This window comes from Asterias amurensis, chromosome 3 (assembly GCF_032118995.1).
Source record: "Asterias amurensis chromosome 3, ASM3211899v1".
Classification (NCBI taxonomy): Eukaryota; Metazoa; Echinodermata; class Asteroidea; order Forcipulatida; family Asteriidae; genus Asterias; species Asterias amurensis.
The window spans coordinates 17,533,728-17,558,673 of record NC_092650.1 but is presented as its reverse complement, the minus strand read 5'-3'; the positions used below and the strand labels follow the sequence as shown (position 1 = coordinate 17,558,673).

Genomic DNA, 24,946 nt, shown 5'->3' with positions numbered 1-24,946 from the left:
AAGAGGACCAAAGATAACATTTTGTGTTTTAACTTCGGAAATGAGGTTCCGTTGAATCTATATCAATGAAGAACCACATATTATCATCTGATACCACTAGCAGTAGCAGTGGCATTATCAGAAGAGAAAGAGGGGGCGGGGGCACACCCACCAGTGACACCCACACAAAAAATGTTTAATAAATTAAATAAAACTGCTTTTGCGTTGCACATGTATCTCAAGCTCTGCTTTTATATATATATGCCTTAACATTTGGCTGCACCTGCTTGTTTCGTCTGATCTTTGATAATCTTTATACAATTACAATACTGAACAATGTCCTTTTTACAACAAGCCACAGAAGAGGATGGGGTCCGACCCGTTTAAAAAACAAAATAAGTGATTTGGGAATTACAGACCAAAAACTATGAATGTAGGGCTGTCTTCAATTAATTTTGGGCCTGTATGATGTCAGGATGGGGGGGGGGGGGGGGGGTGTGTTATAGGACTTATTTATTTTTTTAGTTTTTCCCCCTTTTTTTCACTCAAGGACCCGAAACTCGCCGGGGAACCTATAATACAACTTGTGTTTTTATTAGCGCCAACAGAGTAGTAATTATGCGAAAATTACTTGTCTTGTCAGAACATAGGGGTGTATGGAACATAAGGGTGTCAGAGTAAAGGGGTGTCGGAATAAAGGGGTGTCAGAACATAGGGATGTCAAAATATAGGCCGAGTTGATGGAACACAGGGGTGTCGAAACATAGGGGGTGTCGGAATATAGGTGTGTAACCTCATAAAAAGTTTACCAAGAAAATAGCAAACTATTTGACAAAGTAGCCTTGTCCTCTTACATATAAAGTTCGAGGCCTTTGTAATCATTGATACCCGTCTAATACAATCATCGTATAATTTGTTGTTGTTTTAATCAGCCAAATGAAATAAAACACAACATTTTTACATACAAATCCACAATCAAACTTCACTCAGATATTAATCCAGGGGTTCGGTTTCACAAAGGGACACAATTGATCTCAAGATGTGTGTTAATCCATGGAGGAAGGAACTCTATGGTTAATCTTAAAGGCAGTAGACACTATTGGTAATTGTCAAAGACTACCCTTCACAGTTGGTGTATCTCAACATATGCATGAAATAACAAATCTGTGGAAATTTAAGCTCAATCGGTCATCTAAGTCGCGACATAATAATGAAAGAAAAAAACACCCTTGTCACACAAAGTTGTGTGCGTTATGATGGTTGATTTCAGGAACTCAAGTTCTAAATCTGAGGTCTCAAAATCAAATTTGTTGAAAAATTATTCTTTCTCAAAAACTATGGAACTTCAGATGGAGCTGTTTCTCACAATGTTTTATACCATCGACCTCTCCCTATTACTCATCACCAAGAAAGGTTTTATGCTAATAATTAGTTTGAGTAATTACCAATAGTGTCCACTGCCTTTAATTGCTAAGCAAATGTGATTTATTTTGTTGTTAATTTAGATGGTCTCCATGTCATCAAGAGAACTTGATTAAACTTCTATGACTATGAATTGCACAAGCCAGGAAATTGTGATTCAGAAACTACCCACAACTCTTGTTCTGGTCGAAATTGTGAAATCAGCAATAAATTGTGGGATTCGACCCCACAACCTTAAAATTGCATGTCCTGCAGTTTAAACCACACAACCACAATACAAATCACTGTGGTGATAATGACCCGAAGTGTCTTTTTGTGAGATCGAGCCAGCCAGGATACCCTGTCACCGTTGTGACTTTTTTTTTCTTACAAACTTAATAATCATCTTTGAACAATCACCAAAAACAATCTAAAGGGTGTTCTTACTGAAGGGTAAGGCCTTTCCTACGGGATTAGATTCAGCAAAAAGCTTTCAAACAAAACTGCAACTAAAACAAAGTCCATCCTGAACCTGTTAAGCAACAAAATGCAACGGGGAAAATTTAACTGTTTTATGTTGCAGTTATCAGTCATCCCATGGAGGATTCTTCCTCCATGGTCAACCCAAGTCCTATACTGGGTTGCACAGTGCAGCATTCAGCATCTTACTTGGGCTTTACATGTTCATTAGCATTGAAGTCTTCCAGCACACTCCATTGCATTTTGATGCATTTACCTGGGTTTTCACAATAACTGTCGCGATAAGCAGTGTCTAATAAAAAACCTCACCCGTTAGTGGTTGGGGACAATAAACTGCAACGCCTTCATTCAAATGATGTTCATGAATAAAGCAAGACTGGAACAGAAAGTCCTAAATAACACATAAAACAAGACTTCTTATTGCTACACCAATTTATGAGCTGATGTACATGAGGGAAATTATTTTGTTTGCCTAAAAAAAACAAATTAAACATCAAGAGAATGTAGTACACATATTTTGTTACAAGTTAGACTACAGTGTAGTAGCTAAAGCTACTAATTAGCATTATTTAGTAATTTAATGATGTTGATTACACACTTTTTTTTATAAATGAAAGGATTGGTTGAAGAATTTATTACTTTGTTTCCTGATTTCGTAGATAATACTAATTAAAATGCTTAGTGATATTACTTACTAAAATTCATAATGAAAAAAACGAATCTAAGGCATAATTAACACATTGAATGGTACAGTAAAAGGGCCAGGCCTTCATCACTTCACAAAGATTAAGATTAGTCTTTGTTACATGATAATTTGTTAAACTGCCCTCTTGTGATGGTTAAGGCCCGGTCCCACTGCAGCGATAGTGAGAACGATAACAAATAAGATGCTAAGAGAACGCATTCTATTGGTTGAATTGCTCCACGCAGAATACGCACACGAGTTATCTTTGCATCGTTATTGCTCTCTTTATCGCTGCAGTGGGACCGGGCCTTTACTGGGGCGGTTGCCAAGTCGGCAGCCGTTACTACATATTATGCAGAAGCTTTAAAGTATTACGGACAAACGAAAGCGGTGCTAAACAAGTGTTTTTTTTCTCCCGTATGAACTATAAAATAAAGTCGGACTTTGCTTTCACCAGATCAACTTTGGACTTATTGCTAAGTGTGATGTCTTGATATAAACCACTACACAATGTGTATGATAACATCAATACATCATTTTGAATATAAATCTTAATAATCTTGTTCAACCCAAGGTTACAGGTTGAAGTGTAACGGAATACCCAAATATCTGCTTGTTGAGTTAGGAATCAACACAAGTTGTTTTCCACTGGTGCATTCAAGGAAATTTGAGTTACTCAAGAAAGTGACACAATTTCTTCTTATTTTTTTGTATCGCGAATCGTTATATACAATTTACAAATTAAGACACATTGTTGGGGCTTGAACTTCAACATCAATCACGCCTGCACTACAGGTTTTTTTCTTAAAAACTGGGGCATACACATTTTTTATAAGACCAAATGATTTTAATATTTTATGAACTTGGTAAAGTGTGCGTTCAGTAATTCTTGGAAAATATATATGTAAGGAAATATAGCAGACTTTCAGGCCTGTATGCTTCATTTTTTGAAAGGGCAAGGGCACCAAGACATTTTCTCCTTGGTAAAGGGCACCCTATGAGGAAATTGTTCATTTCTAACGGAGCGTTTTAAGAGCACCAAAGCAATGACCAGGGGGCATTATAATGTAACGGTAGGCATGCATACAGTAACATGGTTTAGAGCAGGGCTGGTTTAGAAGTTGTAATTCCATTAACCACCAACAGACCCAGTATAATCATGTCTATAGCCCTGTCCACTACACCTTAAAGAGTCACATTTTCTTTCAGATGGTGGTTTTGGTGGAGTTCTATATCTCCTTGTTGAGAAAATAAAACAAACTAATTGAGTTAAAATCCAGCATTATGGAACTGGGGTCGATTTCACAAAGAGCTTAGGACTAGTCCTAGGAGATATACAAATTGCATGGATAGTCCTAAGTTAGGACGAGTAACTGTTCCTAACTCGAGACAAGACTAGTCCTAACACTTTGTGAAATCCACCCCTGATCTTACAAAACAGCCTACATTGGAGCTTTGTATATATATATACAGCAAGACGGACTTGCTTGGTCAGCAGGGTGCGTGTGGCAGTGGCAGATCCAGGATTGAAGCAGCAAAAATAGTAAGCCAAAAAAAGGGGGAATACAGTCAAAGAGATCGGTGCAAAATAAAGTAAATTTACAAACATTCCTCCTTCTTGCTTGACCATTTTTTGTATTCAAGTTTTTAATTCAAGCTACTCAAATGTAGGCAGTAAGCCTGGGCAACTAGTAACACTAATACTTGACCAGCTGTGCTTTCCACACTAGTCATGATTAATTTTTAATGCCTCAAGTCGCATTGTAACAAATTGTTTGTTATGGGCGCAATTAAAATTTACGCTGAAAGGTGTGAAGGATTGTGTCACTGGTGTCTGATTCCTTTTTGTAAGAAAATTATGTTGTTGTAAATAGTGGTGAGCAACACAATCGGTTCACAAAGCAGGAACTTGCGATTTTGTTTGTAGTAGCCGTGGTGGCACGATTAACCAAGTAGTTTGAAAGGGGCAGTTGCAACTCAACTCAGCGATCACTAGTTGGGACTTTGACGCTTAGTCGCACTAATCATCCAGGCTTATAGTAGGAAAGTATGTGTATGTCTTGGGGAACGAAACTGCAATAGGGGTGTCTAAATCAAAAAGGCTTACGGATAATAAGAGTACCTACGTGGTTTATAGTTTATAGTATAGACGATGTGACCTATGTTTACATTCAAACTGCCCTCTGTTGACAAAACACTCTATACGTCATGTTTCGCCAGGCACTGAGTTGCGCAGTCACAGTAAGATTGCGTACACTTTCTAGCTGGCTGCCAAAACACAAAGGTTTTGCCCGGCGGTATGCGCGTGAATCATGTTATGGTTTTCGTGTGACGTCAGAGGTCACATCGTCTATACACGTCATGAATAACCAGGGGAGATGGTGTTAGTATTACCGGCCCTGTTTACGACAAACCTGGAGCTGCCAATGTATGAAAGATATATCGACCGGGAGAGAAGGGGAGAGCGGAGGGATCAATATGTAGTACCTTCGGGGGGCTGGGGTAGCTTCATATTTTCTTTTTGTGTCATGGATTGACGGAGGGCTATTAGTATTGCCTTGATGGTATAGCTGCGCTGCCACCGTTGCAGGATGGGTAACTTATCCACCTGTAATTGAATCATAGGATAATAAAGAAAGAGAGAATGACTGAGTAAAGTTTAAATAATTTGGGGTTGAGCAAAATAAAAATTACTAGGCAAGATTATCTTGCCGGCGCTCCACCAACTAAACTTAATAGAACTACATTGGTGGTCTCCCTATCTTTGTTCAAAGGTGCCAGTCACAAGTAATTCAACCTATAACCTGAATCAGAGACTGTCAAATACAATAGACCGATCCAGTAGGGTCTGCCCACAATGCACGTGTGAGCAAGACCACGTGGGGCTCTCCAATGCCTTTCTGCACAACTCTGCCACGTGCGCCAAGGTACGTGCACGCATGTCAGACCTTATTTGTCGTACCTTTGTTGTGTTGTGATTGGTCAATACGTAATGGGGCGGAGCTTAGTGGATTGGTCTATTGACTAGAGCGGGATTCGAACTTGGGTCCTCAAGAAATAAACAAGGGTTGGAGGGGAATGATTCAAAAGAGGGCGCATTCATGAGTAGTTTGTACAGAGTTCGCAATATGGGGGGGGGGGGGGACACAGAATCTCCTGCCACACTTGTGCTTTACCAACTGAGCTATCTACATGTAGAACTAGTGGTGGTGCTGTGGTGGTCTGCCTATTTTGTCAACACCTTTGTTCAGAAGTGCCAGTCACAAGCCATTCACAACCGTCGACTGTGTAGAGCAGGATTTGAACCCACAACATTCTGATTAATGGCCGGCTATCAAGCACTTATTGACATGTAGGATGGTCTTCCTGTTTGGACACTAGGGCCCAATTTCAGCGTGTTGCTTAACGGTAAGCAAATTTGCGTGCTTACTAGAGCAGAAAAATTTGAGAAAGCCTTAAAGTATTTCACAGGTTAGCAGAAAAATTGGGCAGCCATATTGTGCGTTAACCGTATATTTGCATTGTGACGTCAATTATTTGCGTGCGGTAAGCACCGGAAGGTTAGCGTGCATTTTAGTATGCTTACAGTTTAGTTAGCAGCGCTATGAAATAGAAATCGCACAGTAAGCATAAGATCGGCCACTAAGCAGTGTTATAAAATTGGGATCAGGTGGAGACCAAGTGGACTGACAGGGAGGCAATGTTGCAACAACCGATGGACTGCCATGCTGCACCAAAGTTTTTCACAGGTTTGTTACTTTTTGCATACATGTACAGTATGTTGGGATACACAGAGTGAGAATAAATGTTTGACAATTACCGTACATGTACCGTGGCGTTAAAGATTTTCTGTTCAATACAAATTTTGATACATCAGCCCTGTGATCTTTTGGATTTTCAACCCACCATCAACCCAGCCCCCTCCCCCACCAACTCCAGCCCTACTGAATGTGCGAACAAACTTACCGTTCCTGAAGGACTAACCACAGGCAAGTTTACTTTTGTGACAAACCGTACAGTTGGGGGATGGTCGGGATACGAAGCTCCGCAGTTTACTTTCAAATTGAAGATACGACCTTCACAGGTACACTGCAAGAGACAAGACAATAAAAGTAAGGTTAAAATTGAAAAAAAAAGGACTGGTAAATGATCTGTGGAACAAATTATCAGTTATAGTATTAATAATACCAGTAATAATAAGTTTCCGAGATTTCTCAACCAAAGTCTCGAAGTGCTTTAATTTTCTTCAATGACTTAAGCCTCACTGAATCAGTTAGGTTATGTGACCATCTGTTCAAAGTTGCATTGAAGCAGGGTTAAAGTCAAAATGTATTGTTTTGTATCCCTTAAATGTTTTGTTCGCTCGCTGGGCGAACAAGTCAATAAATTTTGGGTCGCCAAGGGTACAAAATTTCTTTTTTTTTAAGTGTCTGGCCGAGCAGTTAAGAGCACCAAATTCAAACTCTGATGTTTCTGATCAGCAGAGTGTGGGTACGAATCCCCAGCTGTGACACTTGTTTCCTTCAGCAAGACACTTAACTACTGCTTCGTCCTTTGGATGGGACATAAAGCTGTTGGTCCCATATATTGTGTAACGCATGTAAAAAGAGCACACACTTATTGAAAAGAGAAGGGGTACGCCCCAGAGTTCCTGGCTGTGGCTGTAAAATAATTTGGCCTCAGAATTCATCACTGTAATAACCTTTCTGGGAGTTTGTATACTCAGCGCCTTAAATACCTTGTTATGGTAGATACGTGCGCTATATAAGACTTTGGTATTATTATTATTATAAAATTATTATAACATTCTTACCCTTGAAGGGCCGACAATCATTCCAGTCCAGAATGTGAGCGATGAATCATCATCGTCTTCAAGTCCCCAACTCACTGTGCCGTCACCTCCCTTCTGGCCTTCTTCCAACTCTTCAAGTAGTCGGAAGTTCCGAGGTACGACGTAAGAACCTGAAACAAAAGGGGTGAAGCATGAAGGTTTAGTATGATGTGACAACACTTTTATAGACAGCCAGGACTGCGAAATCACATTGATCATGTACATCATTAATTTATGTAAGCCAAACAAAATTATAACACATTAGTTTGATCCAGACATTCTATAGGACATGTTGTTGTTTGTTTGTTTGTTTGTTTGTTTGGTCACTGTGGTCAAGTGGCAGGACTTGCAATCACAACAATGTCTTGGGTTCTAATAGTGTTCATAGGTTTTGGAGGTACGTCGGCCGGTTGACCACGTCAGAGCCAATGAACAGGTCTCTCTGGGTAGCTACACCCACAACTTACATACACAACGAACACTGCACAAGGTTCCTTTATTGAAGTAATTTAAAGGGTGGAATACTCATGCATTGGCCTCTGAGATGACAAAACACCTGGTAAGCTTACCCGCGCTATAGGGCGATAGAAGGTGTGCTCGTGACATACTAAGTGAGACAAAGAGTTCCATAACAGTCCGCGCAAAGTGCAGATAAGGCAACGTTGCCTTATTGTGCAACCAGTAGCGCAATAATGCAACTTCCGGTGTAAAAGTAGAAAAATGTAAGCTACGTTGAAAACAAGGTGAAATACTGTCAATGCTAATCAGCTTATGTGGTCTGAGGGTAAAATAAAACATCTTTACTGTTGTTTTAGGACAGTTGGGCTGGTTGGGGATGGGGTGGGGTGGAGCATGGAGGAGGGGTGGGGTATGGGGGCGGAGCTAATACTACATGTGAGAATAGCGTCATGATTAAAGGTTTATTTATTCATTTTTTTAAGCTTCATAATTATATTCTGTATTTACATTGAGTTTTTAATTGTAATACATTTCTTTAATAAAATTATTTCTAAACGTTGATTGGTTCTTTTTTGTATTTATATTTATAATGACGATTTAATTCCTTCTCTGTGAGCACAGGCTTTCTCGATCTGCCGGCTCCAAGTCTTTTTCTCTGGATGGGCTGAAGGAATGGAACAAGTTACCTAAACTCGTCAGGGAATCATCTTCTAATGCCATTTTCAAGAAAAACCTCAAAACCTACTTTTTCAGTCAGCCTCGACATTAATAGTTTGTTGTTTTGTTTTTCTTGTTTCTTTGCTTGGTTCTTGTTTAGTTCAGGCGCTATAAATACCTATATTGTTATTAATATTATCAACTCTCAAATGTTTTACTTTTTTCTAAGTCTCATATTTCAAAAGTGTACATTTTCTAGGTTTTATTTTTAACATTGAAAGAGCAATAAATAATAAATATAAACTATAACTTGTGTTTAAAGTACAGTTATTTCTAGAAAAATTTACTGACAGTGATTGAATAATTTAAAATAAAAAATGGCAAATTGCAAACTGCATGGTCACTTAAAAAAATGTTAATAAAAATAATTAAAAATTTGTCTCATACAAAAACACAAAAGTTTCATTTATGGTAATGATTAATCAAGATTGCAGAATTTTAGTAAACATCAAAGTGAAAAACACTTCTTAAATAAACATTTTATAAATCTTTAAAAATTAACAAAAAATGTGATTTTCAAATCAAATGGAAGTCAGCAATTACAACAATGTTACACTTTTACCAAGTTAATAAAATGTTGCCACCATGTGTGTTCAGAATGTTGAATAGGACATCTAATTAGTACATAACTTCCTGCTGATTGGCGTGCCCAATAGTTTTTGTTGAACAGTGGATATACCAAGTTTAGTTCTGCCCTAATTAATAAAGATTGCACAAACCAAAACTAATTATTTTATATCACTGATGTTTAATTTGTAGCCATACTTGTAACCACAATTAAAATAATTACTTATTAATAATTATTTATTTCCGAAATAATTACTGTACCTTCCTTTTTACTTGTTTACATTTGGTTGCAATCTACTGTTTTAAATCAATTATGTCAATGAGACGGATCGGGATGGCTAAGTTAGAGACCCGCCTGCACATCTCCCCCTCTCTCAACCTCCAAAATATTTTGGGTCCACCACAACGAACTTGTCTGGCGTAAATGAAAAATTCCGGCATCGGGCCAATCTCAAGTTTCAAACCACGGTCCCTTGGTCATAGACAGGCCTACTCTTGCCAAAGTTGTCACTATATTTATTTAGGTTCCCTGCTTTAATATGAAATTCTCGTCTACATACAAAATTTGTTATCCAAACTACTCAGCCAAGGCAAGGAGCAAAGTTACTAAAATAGTTATTACTATTACAAGGCTCTTCCAAGTTTCCCGCCATCTGTTTATGTTTCGCGCAATTCATGAATGGTCAGGCACGTCAATACATTTAAAAATTTAACATCAATAAAGTTTTTATTTTATTTAATTTTAACAACAAAAAATATTAAGTTTAATTTAAAACTGTAATATCATTTTTTTATTTACTATAAACAATGTTATTTTTAAAATAAGAGTGGTTTTTAAACTTGCATAAATTAACACCGCTGGACGAGGATACAATCTGACACAGTAAAATGGCATTGCAGTTTTCCTGAACGGCAAGTGTGGAGTGATGATTTTCAAAAGCCATTTGCGCGAAAACGCACAGATAACTTTTTGATTTGCACAGATAGAAAGTTGCGTAAGGAACTGTACAATACTATTATATGATTTTAACTATTCCAACAAAGCCTTTTTCGATTCCCTTTTTGTGTTTGAATGCAAGAGTTGCCGAATAGTGCAACTTTGAAGTAGTGCAATTCGTCAACGTTTCCGAATTCTGCTACTCAACGTTGCACAATAAGGCAACGTTGCCTTATCTGCACTTTGCGCGGACTGATAACAGGCAAAAAGCAAAATAACGTGTGCACGACATCTTCACAAGCAGTTGTCAAGAATGATTGATTGAGATGAGCTGTAATTACTAACAGTTCAGAACCAGTAACAATTGACATCCTGGCACCACTTTTTTACTTACATGTATTTAGTTTAGTTTCCCCCCCAAAAGGGAATATCTCATTTGAGAATGAGATAAAAAAGTGGTGGCTTGATACAGTACAGACATTTTCTCTTTTGGGTTGAGGACATTCCTTCTTGATCATGTTGATTGAATTGAAATGAAATGCTTGCTGATGATGACACGGGTTATTTAGGTTTTGTATGCAGCTGCAGTCACCCTCTCGCCTCGGCTCTGCTCTTGATCGAGTAATCTCTGTCTAGAGACGACTAGAGAGTCGTGTGGTGAGTGACTGTCATGCCATTCATTAGTTGCGTAACCCTCCCGACCGTCGGGAGAATGCAGGGTTACGATCTTCGCAACTAATCAGATAAAATCTAGCCATTCGTCAATAATAAAAAGCAGTCAGACATGGCAATGACGAAAACTCAGTTTATTTAGTAGTAAAATCTTTCCGCAAAAAGGTGCTTCGATTTATGGGGTTTATAGTACATTTGGTAACAGTTTAAAACTAAAATTTTACACAGAGTAAAATACGATTGATGAATTAAAAGAATCTATACTCACTCATTTTTAACGGCTCGGGTTTCGGGTACAAAACACACGAAACTAGGCAAAATTTGCGATTCGTGTCACACACAAACGGTGCGAAGCCAGTCAAGTATCCGATGTGTAGATTTTACCTCCGATAGCGCCCTCTCTCGTCAGATTTGTTTTCTTGACGCACCCCCACCGACCGTGCACTACATACAGTTCGCTCGTCCCCAGCGCCTTGCCTTAAAACTGGATAGATAGGCCCGCTGGGGACGAGCGAATACATACAGCTCTATGATGGAGATAAAGCTCTATGCATGGAGGAGGGCTTCCTCCATGCTCTATGGTTCAACAGGGCCCAATATTTCACAAAGCATCTAAGCACAGAAACTTGCTCAGCACAAACAATTGCTTAGCAGAAACTGGTTACCAGCCAAAAGTCCATAAAGTTAACATTGTTGTGACTGCATGCCCCCCCCCCAAAAAAAAAAACCCAATCATAATTCTGCTTAGCATAGGTATTTGCTAAGCAGTGTTTCTGAAAACATCTTCATGAAGTTGGGGCCACAGGCCTCTCTCTATGCAGCAATTCTAGTTTCAGTAATTTACACATCGTACTTTACAAGGAAGATTGGTTGTACAAAAAACGCAGTGTCATGTCTTAAAGTCACCTGGAAATAGATTTTTTTTTCTTTCAAACATAAGAGTATATGCTTACGAACAATAAAACAATTTTGTTAGTAATTGTTTGTCACGATTTATATGTTTAAAAAATATATAAAGTTGTTTGGGGGGCTGACTCCGCCTACCTCTTTTGTGACGTCAATCGAGGCAGACTTTGCCTGCAATGCATATAGTAAACACACGTGCAAAGAACATGTACGTCCAAGTCGTGAGTTGGTACGTTTCAAAAAGTGTTTTTCTGCATTCAGCAGCAATACACCTGGTCGGCATTGCCGGAAAAACATACAAACTCACGACTTGGTCCGACATGTACTTTGCAATTGTGTTTACTCTACACATTACAGGCAAAGTCTGCCTCGATTGACGTCACGAACAGCGCCCTCTCTGGTTGGTCTCTACCGCTAAATTTGTAAATAACATAAGAACTGATTTTTTAAAACCTTAGTTAACTGTTTATTCACATTCCACTCATCAAAACACATATAATAGTGACAAAAGCTTTATTTTGAAAAAATACCACTTCCAGGTGACTTTAACCATCAAATGAAATCGGGAAAAAAGAAAAATGAAGGGTTCGGTACATCCCCCATAATAAACGCCCCCCCCCCAACCAATGAACTATTTTTTTGTATCGCTACTCATCAATATTAATGCTTTCCAAGTCTCAAAACATTAAAACTTGAAGGCAGAGGCAGGTCAAAAGAGTAATACATCAAAAACATAGGGGGGGGGGGGTGTTGTACTCAGCCATGGGGATAGTGTCTGGGGGGAAGACAGTATTGATTAGCTGTAAGTCAAATTATTATAGTGTTTTGGTCAGTTCAATCCACATGCTGAGTTGTCATTTTTAAACGAAATTTACATAATATTGTTCCGAAAGAGAAAATTCATTTCCATTCCGCTCTGGTAAAAGATGCTAAGGTATATGTATTTGATTTTTTTGCCAAGTTTTATTGCAGAAATTCAAGTTGAAATACCTGCTTTTATAGATTGGAGAAAGTTTGAAATGATAAATAATATCTATACAATTTTTTTGTAATACAATCGATAACATATGATTTATTTTATTCTCATGCTTTTATCAATGACTACCAACCGTTTAACAAAAATATTACAACAGGCCTGGAATTTTCAATTTCTAGAGGGTGATTTCGTTTTATTTTGCAACGGGCACTTCATTAATTTGAAAGCTCTACATTCTAGCCAGGCAACTTTTGAAGGGGCACATAGGCAAAGACCAGTGCAACAAATGCCATGGCATTGTGACCTCTATGAAAATCCAGGCCTGTATTTTTTCAGGGTCTCTCCGAAAAAAAAAAATATTGGTTGGACTTATAGAGATTTTAACAGAAGTTATTAATAAACAAAAATATATATGTGTTTTATAACCATAATAAAATATATAAAAACACATAGTGTGAAAATTATATTTTGTAGAACGTGAACATTCCTCAAAAGGACCCAGGGTTCTAGTTTATTTTTAAGACGTGGGCCGGATTTGAGCTGCAAAACATAGCTTGAAGCACAACAGCAACAAAAGGTTACCAGCCAAACAACCATTCCACATGTACAAGATGTGACTGGGTTCATGCACATTTTCGCCAAGCAGAAATTTGTTAAAGACACTGAATTGTCAAAGACCAGTCTTCTCACTTGTTGTATCTCATCATATGCATAAATATGGTCATCGAGGTTGCGAGATAATAAAGAAAGAAAAAAAACACCATTATCACACAAAGTTGTGTGCTTTTGATCAGATGCTTGATTTTGAGACATCAAAATCTAATTCTAAGGTCTTGAAATCAAATTCGTGGAAAATTACTTCTTTCTCAAAAACTACGTTGTTTCTTACAATGTTTTATACTATCAACCTCTATTCCCATTACTCGTTACCAAGTAAGGTTTTATCCTTATAATTATTTTGAGTAATTACCAATAATGTCCACTGCCTTTAAGCACTATTTGCTGATTTTAACCAGCTCCTTGAAATCTCTATGTTGAGTAATAGTGGTTCTGAAAAGAAGGAATAATATTACTACAACTACAACTCTAGAAGAGATTTTGTACATGGAGGGTCGTTCTCCATTACTGGGCAAAGCTAAAGAATCCATAAAAACCCATTCCATTCTTAAATATGTATTACTAATAATATGTAGGTTATACAATGATATCACAAAGATGACAAACTTTAACTGTGAGAATGATTAGTTTGTGTTTCTGGGAAGAAAGACCACACTTCTCCATCTTCTAAAAAATGGCAATATTACATTCAGCAATTCTAAAAAAAGGTATGCTGAAATTCGCGATTTTATAGTCATGTTCTCAAAATTAAATATATTCAGTATAATTAATATATATTATTTAAAGTAAATTTGCAAGTTTTTAACACTTTACGTTAATAGCATTGGCTAACGGACCAAATGCTAACAATATGTTTCTTGAACTTGCACGTAAACATGTCGATAGGATAAAACCTAAACCTTTAAGAAGCCCAACTTCAAGCACAAACATTGACCACTGCAATCTGGAAGAATTTAGAAATTAAGGTTTAATGGGAGACTTTTTGAAAGCTCTGCCACTAGAGGGCAGCAGACCTACCAGGTAAGGGTGCACAACTCGTATAGCAATGAATGGTAAATGCTAAAAATTCAAAAATACTCAAAAAATATTTAGAAGTCTCTCAGCCTCTTGAAAATTAAATCAGATACATTGTCATACAACTAAACTTCAGATTTCTTCTCAATTGTTGGTAGGTCAGCATTTTGGAATTTTTGCTAATTACCCTAGATGAAACACACCCAACAACTCATGCACACCGCTTGTTATCATTGGGGAACTCGTGTCCAGTACGTCCTGTTCCAGAACAGTTTGGTTCATGCTGGCAATGTGTTATGAAAAACAAAATACAGTTTGGCTAAATCTAAAATACAAAATCAAAGACACGCAAAACACAAGGTATTTGCTGTCAGTGACCGTCGCTCATGCTTCTCCTATTCCTAAAGTTGTTGACATTACCTGGTGAAGAGCGCCCTCTCTTGGTGATTGGCAGATTTTCAAAAGTTTCCCATTGCAGTTGATATTTCAGACATAACTTTTCCCCCACCACGACAAATCTGACTGATGTGTGATTGCCCTATCAAAGATGAAATTAAACGCCTACATGTACATTCCGGAGCCCTCAGAGTATCAATTTATGAGTATCAAAAAACACAGTAAGACAAGGGGGCAGGGTAATTCTGAAGTTTTGGTTTGATAAAAGTAATATTTTTATTTAGAGAAACAACATTTCCCCAGCCCAGCCCAGCCCTCACCAACCCAGAATTTGACTGCTCAATCCTTTGACTTTTGTACTATGTCAAGCCTCGTAATATTTCCAAGGGGCTCGTTTGGATCTTTTGCAAACATCTTCAACTCAATGTAACTATTGTTAAGTTGATACTCCTCCGGCTCATCATCACCGTCCAACATTTCCAGGTTACCAATGTACAGAGTACCAACAAACCAATAATAAGTCTCGTTCCTTAACATTTCAATCTCAACCGACTGCTGGTCTGGATTTGAAGAGTTGATATTACACTTTCCAAAGGTCCCCTTTGTTGTGACGATAACATTTTGCTTACCAGCCCAAGTTTGGTCAAGTTTCCATGAGACCGTAACCGGGGCCCCTTCCTTGAAGCCAAGTGGGACGCTTACAGTAATTAACGATTTGTCTGCGTATCTATCATAAGAAATAAGGCCATTGTAAACCGCACCCTTAGACAAGGCATACTTTGCAAGCCTTACTCTGTTATCTTGGAAGCTCTTGTGGAATGGGTCGTTTTCCTCCAAATGGTGCACCAAGAGGAAACACTTCTTACTAAGGTTGATCACTCTAAGATAACGTCGCACAACTGACTCAACTTTCTCCCGGTTTGCCATGTGCCCCTCCAAAGTGTCAAGGATGCGACCGAAAGCATCCCTGGTCAAATTCTCAAAGAGGGAGTGGACAGTGACTACTACACCTTCCTCGTGGATATTGTTGAAATGAAGAAAATCTTTAACGGTGCCCCCGATGATGCTCAATGCGACGGGGTTGACGGCTAAATCATTGCTGTACTGCAGGGAGTTAACGAAGGTGCGCGATGCTTGATACAGTGATCCTACCCCTGGAATGTACTCTAACAAGACACTGATGGGACTGGAGATATCAGCTGAAGACATAAAAAAAAATGTGAAAAATGCAAAATTAATACCAAAAAATAATAATGTACGACACCAAATAACTTAGCCCAGTATCCGCATACAAGGAACCTGTTGTCAGTTGAGGTACATTTTTGGTAAAAAGAAACGTGCATTTTGATGGAGCGCATGATAAATCACAACAAGTAATGCTCAATTATCCTCGGCTTTTTTAAATTGGGCCCAGGCTAAAGAACTCTGTCTTCGTATTTACCACATGCGCACATTTCCAACTTACACTTAGTTACCGAATAAAATAAATGACATGTTACTCGTCCCCGCCCGCCCCGATTTTAGAGGCCGCACCAATTGTTTTGGTAAAAAATATTTGTTATTAAAGTCACTGTACACGTTTGGTAATTGTCAAAGACCAGTGTTCTCACTTGGTGTATCCCATCATAAGCTTAAAATAACAAGCCTGTGAAAATTTGGGCCCAATTGGTCATCGAAGTTGCGAGGAAATGATGAAAGAAAAAACACCCTTGTTGGGCGAATTTGTGTGCTTTCAGATAGGAATAAAAGACTTCTAGCTAGAAGTATTTTATTATTTTAGTGAGAAATTACCTCTTCCTCAACAACTACGTTACGTCAGAGGGCGTTGTTTCCCACAACGTTTTATACTACCAACATCTCTCTAATGCTCGTTACCAAGTAAGTTTTTAAGTTAATATTTGTTTTGAGTAATTGCCAAGGAGTGTACTTTCCCTTAAACAAAATAAAAAAAAGAATAAAACCTCAGATAATTAGAGCTATTTCAAATGTATCCTTCATTTTACTAAGCAATTTAATCAATCTTTCTATCATGTATAGCCATGATATATTGCTATTTCCCCAACGCAAAGATCTTGAGAAAATCCTTATTTTCTTTCAAAACATTTTGCCCTAGATCTTTGCACCAGGACGTGATGCCACACACACACACACACAGAATAATTTTGGAACCAAAGCAAGACGGAGCTCTAAATATCATTTGTTTTCTTTTTCTTTCGATGTGCCTATTTAAGGGTGCAAACAGCAAAATTTCAATAGATCGATGTCATCTGTTAGAGAAGTTGTGGAGTTGGAATTTGGTGAAATGTTATCGCTTTTCGCCTTGCTAGATTTCAGAATTCTTTTGAAAGTCCTCCTTCAGCCAGTGGCCAAGTATTATTTGGTGGGTGCACTTTTAAAAAACTGCCACATATGTCTTTACAGTTGTCAAACCAGCCATTATTTTGCAGTTGTCCCACCCACTCTCGAGGAGTATCTGCATTATTTTAATTACTTTGTTGTGTCACAGGCCCAGCTTAATGGTCTTTCAAAACAAAACTTGTGTTTAATTAGGCCGTCTTTTAAGCTGTCTTAATTAGGCTGTCTTCCAATTTTGCTGAGTTAAGTTCCAAGTTCCATGGATCATCCTAACCCTGTTGGGGGTTCCGTAAAAAATAAAACCGAATGAATATGTGGACAGCAAATTTCTTTTTTGCCAAGTCAGTACTGGATGCCACAGTTTGGAATATCTTTTTTTCAAAATGGCTGAACAAAATCTAGTAGAAATAATAACCCAATTGTTAAATCACTGCATGGAAGCAGATGTGCTAGCACAGAATTTGTTTGAAACCACTTTATTCTGTCCACTAAACACATCTAGATACTTGTAAACACTAGAAAGAGAAACTTAAGACACAATAAAAAAAGCTGTTGTAAATGAACTTGACAATACATGTGTGTGTCTAATATTTGTTTATTACAAACATTTTTTTTAAACATAGTAACATGCATTTTAAAGACAGTGGACACTATTGGTAATTGTCAAGATGCTTGGTTTTGAGTCCTCAAATTCTAAACTCGAGGTCTTTGAATCAATTGTGGGAAAATTACTTCTTTCTCGAAAACTATGGGATTGTCACTTCAGAGGGAGCCGTTTCTCACAATGTTTTATAGCAACCTCTTCCCATTTATGCTGATAATTATTTTGAGTCATAACCAATAGTGCCCACTGCCTTTAACTGAACAATGTATTACACAAGTGACAGAAAATGGGAAAGGAAAAGGTCACTTCCACAACCCCCATTCCATACAAATACAACCGGACACCTTCAACAGTTAAACTTTCTCTATTTTTTTCTAAAAGATATTTACAATTTTTAGTTTCATGTACAGTAACGTTTTCTCTAATTTCAAGACTGGTCCTTAGAATATTCTTTGCACCATTGAGTCCCCCTTTTGCATATAATCTATATGAATTTGTTTTTAAATCCGAAAAACAACCCTAACAATCAGCTACCGTACACTGCTGATTTTAAAGCCATTATACACTTTCGGAACAGAACAAAATCCAAAAAAATCACAGATTTACAAATAACTTACAGGGTTTACAGAAGGTAATGGTAAAAGACTTCTCTTGAAATATTATTCCATGAAATGCTTTACTTTTTGAGAAACATCATTTAAAAATTGTTTGCCATGGCACAACTGGAATCACATTATTTTTCAAATCTAAATAACAACTTCAGTGGAAATTTGGTATATAGACATGACTATGGCAAACATTAAGACGAATGTTCTGAAAACTCAAGAATACACCACCAACCAAACCAAAAGTGTTGCCCATGAATGACTGAGGATTTATCACTAAGATGATCATAATATTTCCAAGGGGCTTGTTTGGATTTTTTGCAAACATCTTCAACTCAATGAAACTGTTGTTAAGTTGACACTCCTCTAACTTAAGTTGACACTCCTCTAATTGTTGTCCCTTCCTCTTATCGCTGCGGTGTTTTGTTGTGGGTGTAGTTTTTTGTTTTCAATAGTCTGGTTTTGCTTGTGTTTTAATGATTTCTATTGTGTGATTCTAAAATGTTTCAGTGCAATCACCTTTTTATATTGTATAATTTAATTTTTATCGTTGGCAGGGGTCTGGTTTTACACATCTTTTGATGACAGTTTTATACTTTTGTTTTAACCTTGACAGCCCCTGTACAACTTGTAACTATTGTGTATGTCTAAAGATTTAAAATAAATAAAATAAATAAAAATAAATAACTCAGCATCACTGCCCAACATTTCCAGGTTACCAATGTCCAGAGTACCAACAAACCAATAATAAGTCTTCTTCCTTAACATTTCAACCTCAACCGACCCCTATCTGGATTTGAATTGTTGATAATACATTAAGACGAATGTTCTGAAAACTCAAGAAATCCTTCACCAACCAAACCCAAAGTGATGTCCATAAATGACATAACTCATACTGGGGATTTATTACTAAGATGCTCCACCCTGTTTCTCCATCAGTTTCTTGGATCAGCTCTAACGTAGCAGCCTCATGTTCCATTCTTTGTCTTCTCCCACGCTTGTCCAGCTTGAAATTTTCACGCTCTAGTCTCAACTGTTCGGTTTTCAATTCTGACTCCTTAGTGTTCCTCTCCTTCAGTACTTCTAACAACTCGGAAAAGCTTGCACGAGATTTTTTGGGCTGTTTCAACTCGATGTTGTCTCCTAAAACAAGGTAAAGCAAGATACCACATTTTATTTCATACATGTATGTTGTTGCAAATGTAGATCTTTTAACATGTGCCTTCGACAATTGGCCAGTTTATATACCACAAAACTGCTTGACCAGGTATTGCTTCCATAAATTAAGGAATTCTTCTTGCTCAAAAATTTAAACCCAAAATTTAAAGCCAAAATGGTAAAGTGGTAAAAAAAAAAAAATTATGTAGGCCCGCCTGGGATTTGAACTGGGATTTGAACTAAGGACCTCCAAATCTAGAGGCAAAGTTTTGTACCAAATGGACCCACTCAATCAGTTGCAAAGACACTGGACACTTTTGGAAATTGTCAAAGACCAGTCTTCTCACTTGGTGTATCTCAACCTATGCATAAAATAACAAACCAGTGAAAAGTTGAGCTCGATTGGTCTTCGGAGTTGCAAGATAACTGAAAGAAAAAAACACCCTTGACACGAAGTTGTGTGCTTTCAGATGCTTGATTTCGAGACCTCAAATTCTAAACTTGAGGTCTCGAAATCAAATTCGTTGGAAATTACTTCTTTCTCGAAAACTACGTCACTTCAGAGGGAGCTGTTTCTCACAATGTTTTATACTACCAACCTCTCCCCATTACTCCCACCAATATACCGATTCATGGACCAACATTCATCTGTGTTGTATAAATAATATGCATGCTGTAACATGACATGATTACCTTGCCTTTTTTGAGGTCTCATGCCCTTCGTGGCAGCTTCTCTGATCTTGCACCCCTGCTTGTTTTCATCATCAGCCTTTCGCTGCCTTTCCTCCTCTGTCTCCCTACTTGCCTCTGCACAAAGCTCATCCACTTCTGTCAAAAGTTGGTCCCGCTCCTTATACTCTTCATCTGTGCCTGATCTGAGATAAAAAGATTAAAAGTTTTTATTCAGATGATTTTTACTCAGTTAAAATATTCTAGACATTTCCAAAAGGTCCCCATTCCAAATTTAATGGAGGTCTGAAATTTCAACTGGTGGTGGAGATGGTAGTGAGGGTGGTATTGCAGTTATAGGGGAGCCAAGGTAGGAGCCTCTTTAAAGGCAGTGGACACTATTGGTAATTACTCAAAATAATTATTAGCATAAAACCTTTTTTGGTAACGAGTAATGGGGATAGTTTAAAATCATTGTGAGAAACGACTCCCGCCGAAGTAATGTAGTTTTTGAGAAAGAAGCAATTTTCCACGAATTTGATTTCGAGACCTCAGATTTAACCTTTGATGTCTCGAATCGAGCGCAATTTCGTGTGACAAGGGTGTTTTTTCTTTCATTTATCTCGCAACTTGGAAGACTGATTGAGCTCAAATTTTCACAGGTTTGTTATTTTTATGCATATATGTTGAGATATGCCAAGTGAGAAGACTGGCCTTTAACAATTACCAATAGTGTCCAGTGTCTTTAAGAACTGCAGTATTACTTAGTAGCCATTGATAAACGAAACCCAAAACAACCGAAAAGGGAACAAAAACTGAATTTTTATTAGCAGAGAAAAACAAAATAAAAAACAGGCTTAGGCTGCAAGAAGCATCCAATAATAAAATATAAAAAAATTCCTTACGCTTTAAGTGACATCATTTCTGCTTGTCGATGTGCCTTCAGGAGAGTTTTCATACGATCTTTGCAAGCTCGAAGTGATACTTTCTTGTTGTGCAATGTAGAATTTACATTGGACAAAATGGTCTCCCATTTCCTGTGTGTTTTTGCGCCTTGAAGATGACATGGGTTGACAGCGACTACTTCTTTCAACAGGACAATATCAAGCTCTGGGTAAAACCGGATCGGTTTTCCAATTGACATGTTGACTCGTGTAAATGAACCTAAAAAGATAACACATTACCAAATTTATGTTAGAAAAAAAGGAGAGGCAGAAATGAGAAAAACGAAAATAAATTTTTTCAATGTCATGTATTTTTATTTTAGGAAGGGTTGTCCAATTCAACCCTAGCCCAATAAATATTGCAAAGATGCTAGACAATACATCTGCTCATTGCCCCGTTTGCACCATCAAGTGTGAGATTTTATAGCAACAAAACCAAATCTTGTTTGCCCCCCCCCCCCCAAAAAAAGTAGGCTTTCCTATAAAACAAAAATGCTGGCTCATTTTCTCGATGTTAAGGGAGAAATCTGCCAGTGCCAGCTGATGGACATTTTTTTAAATTTCAACTTGAATTTAAAAAAAAAATAACCAGCACATTATAATTAGCCTGAAATAAGTTGTGGATAAGTTAACGTTTCAAAAACAAAATAGGACAATAATCACTTGATTTTATTTTCAGAAAATCTTACACTTTTTGGTTCACGGCAGCAAGTGTGACTGAGTAAGTCTGGTGTATGCCAAGACTGCGTTATGCAGGGTCGACTGGAGCCACTGTTCTATACATACATCTCCATCTCCATCTCCATTGGTTCAGTCAGCAAAATATCCTGCCGCTTATTATCAACGCTAACTTGCGCACTACGTGTGGAAATAGACTACTGGTGGGTATATGTCCCTTGAATTCAGCTAGTGTTGCGCTATTCACAGCAGTCGAGGATAGGGAGTTCCAGAGTTAAACAGTTGACACGAAGAATGAATCTTTGAAGGCCATACACTCTTTCAGACTGACTTGAATTATTTTTTGGTTGTTTCCCCTTGTATCTCTGGTATTGGGCTGAACATAGTTGTGAAGTTGAATGTCAACCAACCCATTTTTCATCTTGTACTATGTAGAGCATATATACATAATTTCTGTTGATTTCTTCTGTTCTGTCTGTAGTGTGTTCCGTCTCATACTTACTATGAACGCGGTAGGGTCAATTGCTAAAACTGAAGAAACCCGACTAATTATGAGACTGTGTGGGCGTTGTCAAGTTGTCAAGACCGTTGGGAAAGTTCACAATCAAAATTCACTTGATTTTTACTCAAAACTTGTGATGTATATTTGAACAATTTCATGTGTAGAGCTATCTGCAACTTCTGAGGCATTAGATCGGTAAGTTTTGTGATGCAGATCGTTGCAGATTGTTTTTCAAAAAAAGTTAATCCATTTCTAACTAAGGCATGCAGGGCAGGCCAAGACCAGCAGGAGCAATATTAGGCAATGGCCTTCTCTGCCTCAATTACAAATTACATGCCTGACAGGCAGCTAGGACTTGCTATACTCAGTAGAGAGTCTAACTCTAAACATGTATTTCCGTTATTCAGTGCACTGTCGTTTTTCGTAGAATTATCAGAATTTGTACAGCGTCCTCCATGAGCAGACTCTTTCTCGACACGTTACAAAGTCTCGCGGGTAATAAGGCGTTTTGGCCGCATTAGCTATCGTAGTTTTCAATTCGTGCCATGGCAGCAACTTCTAAGTTCTAGCTAGTTTATATGCACAGAAAATAAAATCTGGCGACAGCGTGGATTCGTGTTATTACACAAAATAACGGAAATACAGGTTACACTCTGCTGTATTGACCGATACTTCTACTGAGTAGTGCCTACTACTAGTATTTTTCTTTGAATTGGGAAAAAAATAATGATGCCTTATATCAACCGATGCCCTAATTACCTTCTTTTGTTAATATGAAGTATGCAAACATATATTAAAACTTGATGGACATTGAAATGTTCACACTACACACCGATCTTCGATGACTTCAACTGGCCCCATTTGCATTTGTTTTGAGTTTTTCCTGTTTTCACGGCAAACAAGAAAGCATGGTTTCCCGGTGAAGCCATACATGGAAGAAACATCTGCAGTGACTACAAGTGTTCTTTGAGACTCTGTGTATGACTCTGTAGCCGGCAGTTGTCTTCGTTTTATTCAAAATATTTTTTAATGGAATTTTAAAATTACCATGGTAATTTGCAAAAACAAACAAAAATAAATAATTTAATAAAAAGTGTGAATAATCATTGGCTTTCAAATCTGATTTTTATTTATTTTTTCCCCCTTTTTTCTCTTAAAATTTATAATAAAGCGTATAAATAAACAGTGATAATTGAATCAACAAGCTGATCGTTTAAATTTTAATATAAATAATAATATTGATCGGAGGGTTAAAAAACAAAACCTCCAAAAATATTAGAAAATGGTATAAGGCACATGGCTTCTTTAAGCTTCTGTATTTTTTTTCCCAGAATGCTCCAGTCACATGAGTTGATCATCATGAATTGTGAATTGAAATAGTGTTTGATGAAACTTTTTCGGTGGGCAAATATTTTTATATGGCCTCAACATTATGACATACTTTTGTACCTTGTGGAAATGCCTAAAATACCAAACTTTTTGCATTTACAAGTGCAAATATCCAGTGGAGCCTTACGTGTTTCTAAGTTTTGGTCAAGGGAGAGGAGACTCTTTGCTTGGCAAATAAAACCACACAATCTTTATCTTGAGACTGTTTACATCGCGCGCAGAGAGGTAAAAGATTTGCCACGATTTTAGGGACACCTCGAAAACAGGACCTCCTACGAACTACTACTACGTGACTGGCTGAGAGTGACATCGGCCATCCGTCATAAAATGAATCTAGCGCCCCAGTCACTGGGTCTATTGCAATACACATCAGACTATGAAGAGTCATTACCCATGTTTATTGTTATTGAATATTGTTTCCAGCCCTCACATTTCACAACCGACCCGGGGAGGAAGAAAACTAACTACCAAAACTTACCCTCCATGTTTTCCGTGTAAAGTGCTTGCAGAGAGTCTAAACGGGTTGTAATACGTTCTTTGATAGTCTCTAATTCGTCAAGATCATCTCTAATTCCTTTTATAGCTTTCTCGATCTCGAGTTTAGATTGTTTTCCCGACATCTTACGTCTCGTCCGCCCCTCATCCACATTACATCAATCTAGAAAATGGCAGAATGTTGGTTTAGGGCGCCCTCTCTCGATCTCAACTTCTCTCGGCTTCATGGTTTCTCAAAAGTCCCTGAAGCGGCCCTAGGTCAATTATTTCATTAAGCTGTTAATTCTGCTTTGCAAGTTTCTTTGTTAAGCAAGAAATGAGCACGGTTCCACAGTTACACCAATGGTAAATGTAAGGCATTTTGGCTAGTACATGCAAACCTATATTTACTAAGCAATAGTTTTATGTGCTTACAGGCAGCCGAGGCACCAGTCAAAACAATGTAAACTTATTCAGTCTTGGCTGGTGACATGTTTCTTTTGTGTCTAGCAAGTTTGTGTGCTTACATAGTGGCTTTATGAAATTGGGCCCTTGTGTTCATCAGTGAGTTATGCTTTGCAAATTTCTTTGCCAACTACTAAATGAGAAGGGTTCCAGTCACATCAATGGTAAAATGTTGGCTGGTAAGCTATATTTATACTAAGCATGAGTTTTCTATGCTTACCAAATTTTTGTGCTTACAGGCGTGGCACGAGTAACAACATATGAAACCAGCTTCCTTTGAGCAAGACTGGTACTTTTCTGTGCTTAGCAAGTTTATGTGTATACAGTGGCTTTATGAAGCTATTCATCAGAAAGTTCTGCTAATTTCTGCTAAGCAAGACATGAGTAGGGTTCCAGTCACGGCAATAGTAGGGTTTTTGGCTGGTAACAAAAGTTTTCTGTGCCAGTCACAACAGGCAATACTTT

The 24,946-nt window shown here is 37.8% G+C and overlaps 2 protein-coding genes across 3 annotated transcripts; both read right to left on the bottom strand.

Annotated features, from left to right (window-relative positions):
• Positions 1-886: 886 nt before the first annotated feature.
• On the bottom strand, positions 887-11,085 carry LOC139934944 (ubiquitin-conjugating enzyme E2 variant 2-like). The gene is made up of 4 exons (XM_071929371.1): positions 10,997-11,085; positions 7,359-7,507; positions 6,512-6,634; positions 887-5,153 (listed from the first exon to the last, which is right to left on the bottom strand). Exons 1-4 carry the CDS (start codon positions 10,998-11,000, stop codon positions 5,019-5,021), a joined length of 411 nt encoding a protein of 136 aa, XP_071785472.1. The 5' UTR covers positions 11,001-11,085; the 3' UTR covers positions 887-5,018.
• A 1,152-nt stretch (positions 11,086-12,237) lies between these two features.
• On the bottom strand, positions 12,238-24,199 carry LOC139935111 (uncharacterized). Of its 2 annotated transcripts, XM_071929574.1 has the most exons (4): positions 24,021-24,199; positions 20,935-21,193; positions 20,054-20,235; positions 17,517-19,345 (listed from the first exon to the last, which is right to left on the bottom strand). In XM_071929574.1, the coding sequence occupies exons 1-4, from the start codon at positions 24,160-24,162 to the stop codon at positions 18,978-18,980; spliced, it is 951 nt and encodes a 316-aa protein (XP_071785675.1). In that variant the 5' UTR covers positions 24,163-24,199; the 3' UTR covers positions 17,517-18,977. The 2 variants fall into 2 exon arrangements, with proteins under 2 accessions (XP_071785674.1, XP_071785675.1); XM_071929573.1 differs by lacking the exons at positions 17,517-19,345; positions 20,054-20,235; positions 20,935-21,193 and adding an exon at positions 12,238-15,837.
• Between the last annotated feature and the right edge of the window lie 747 nt (positions 24,200-24,946).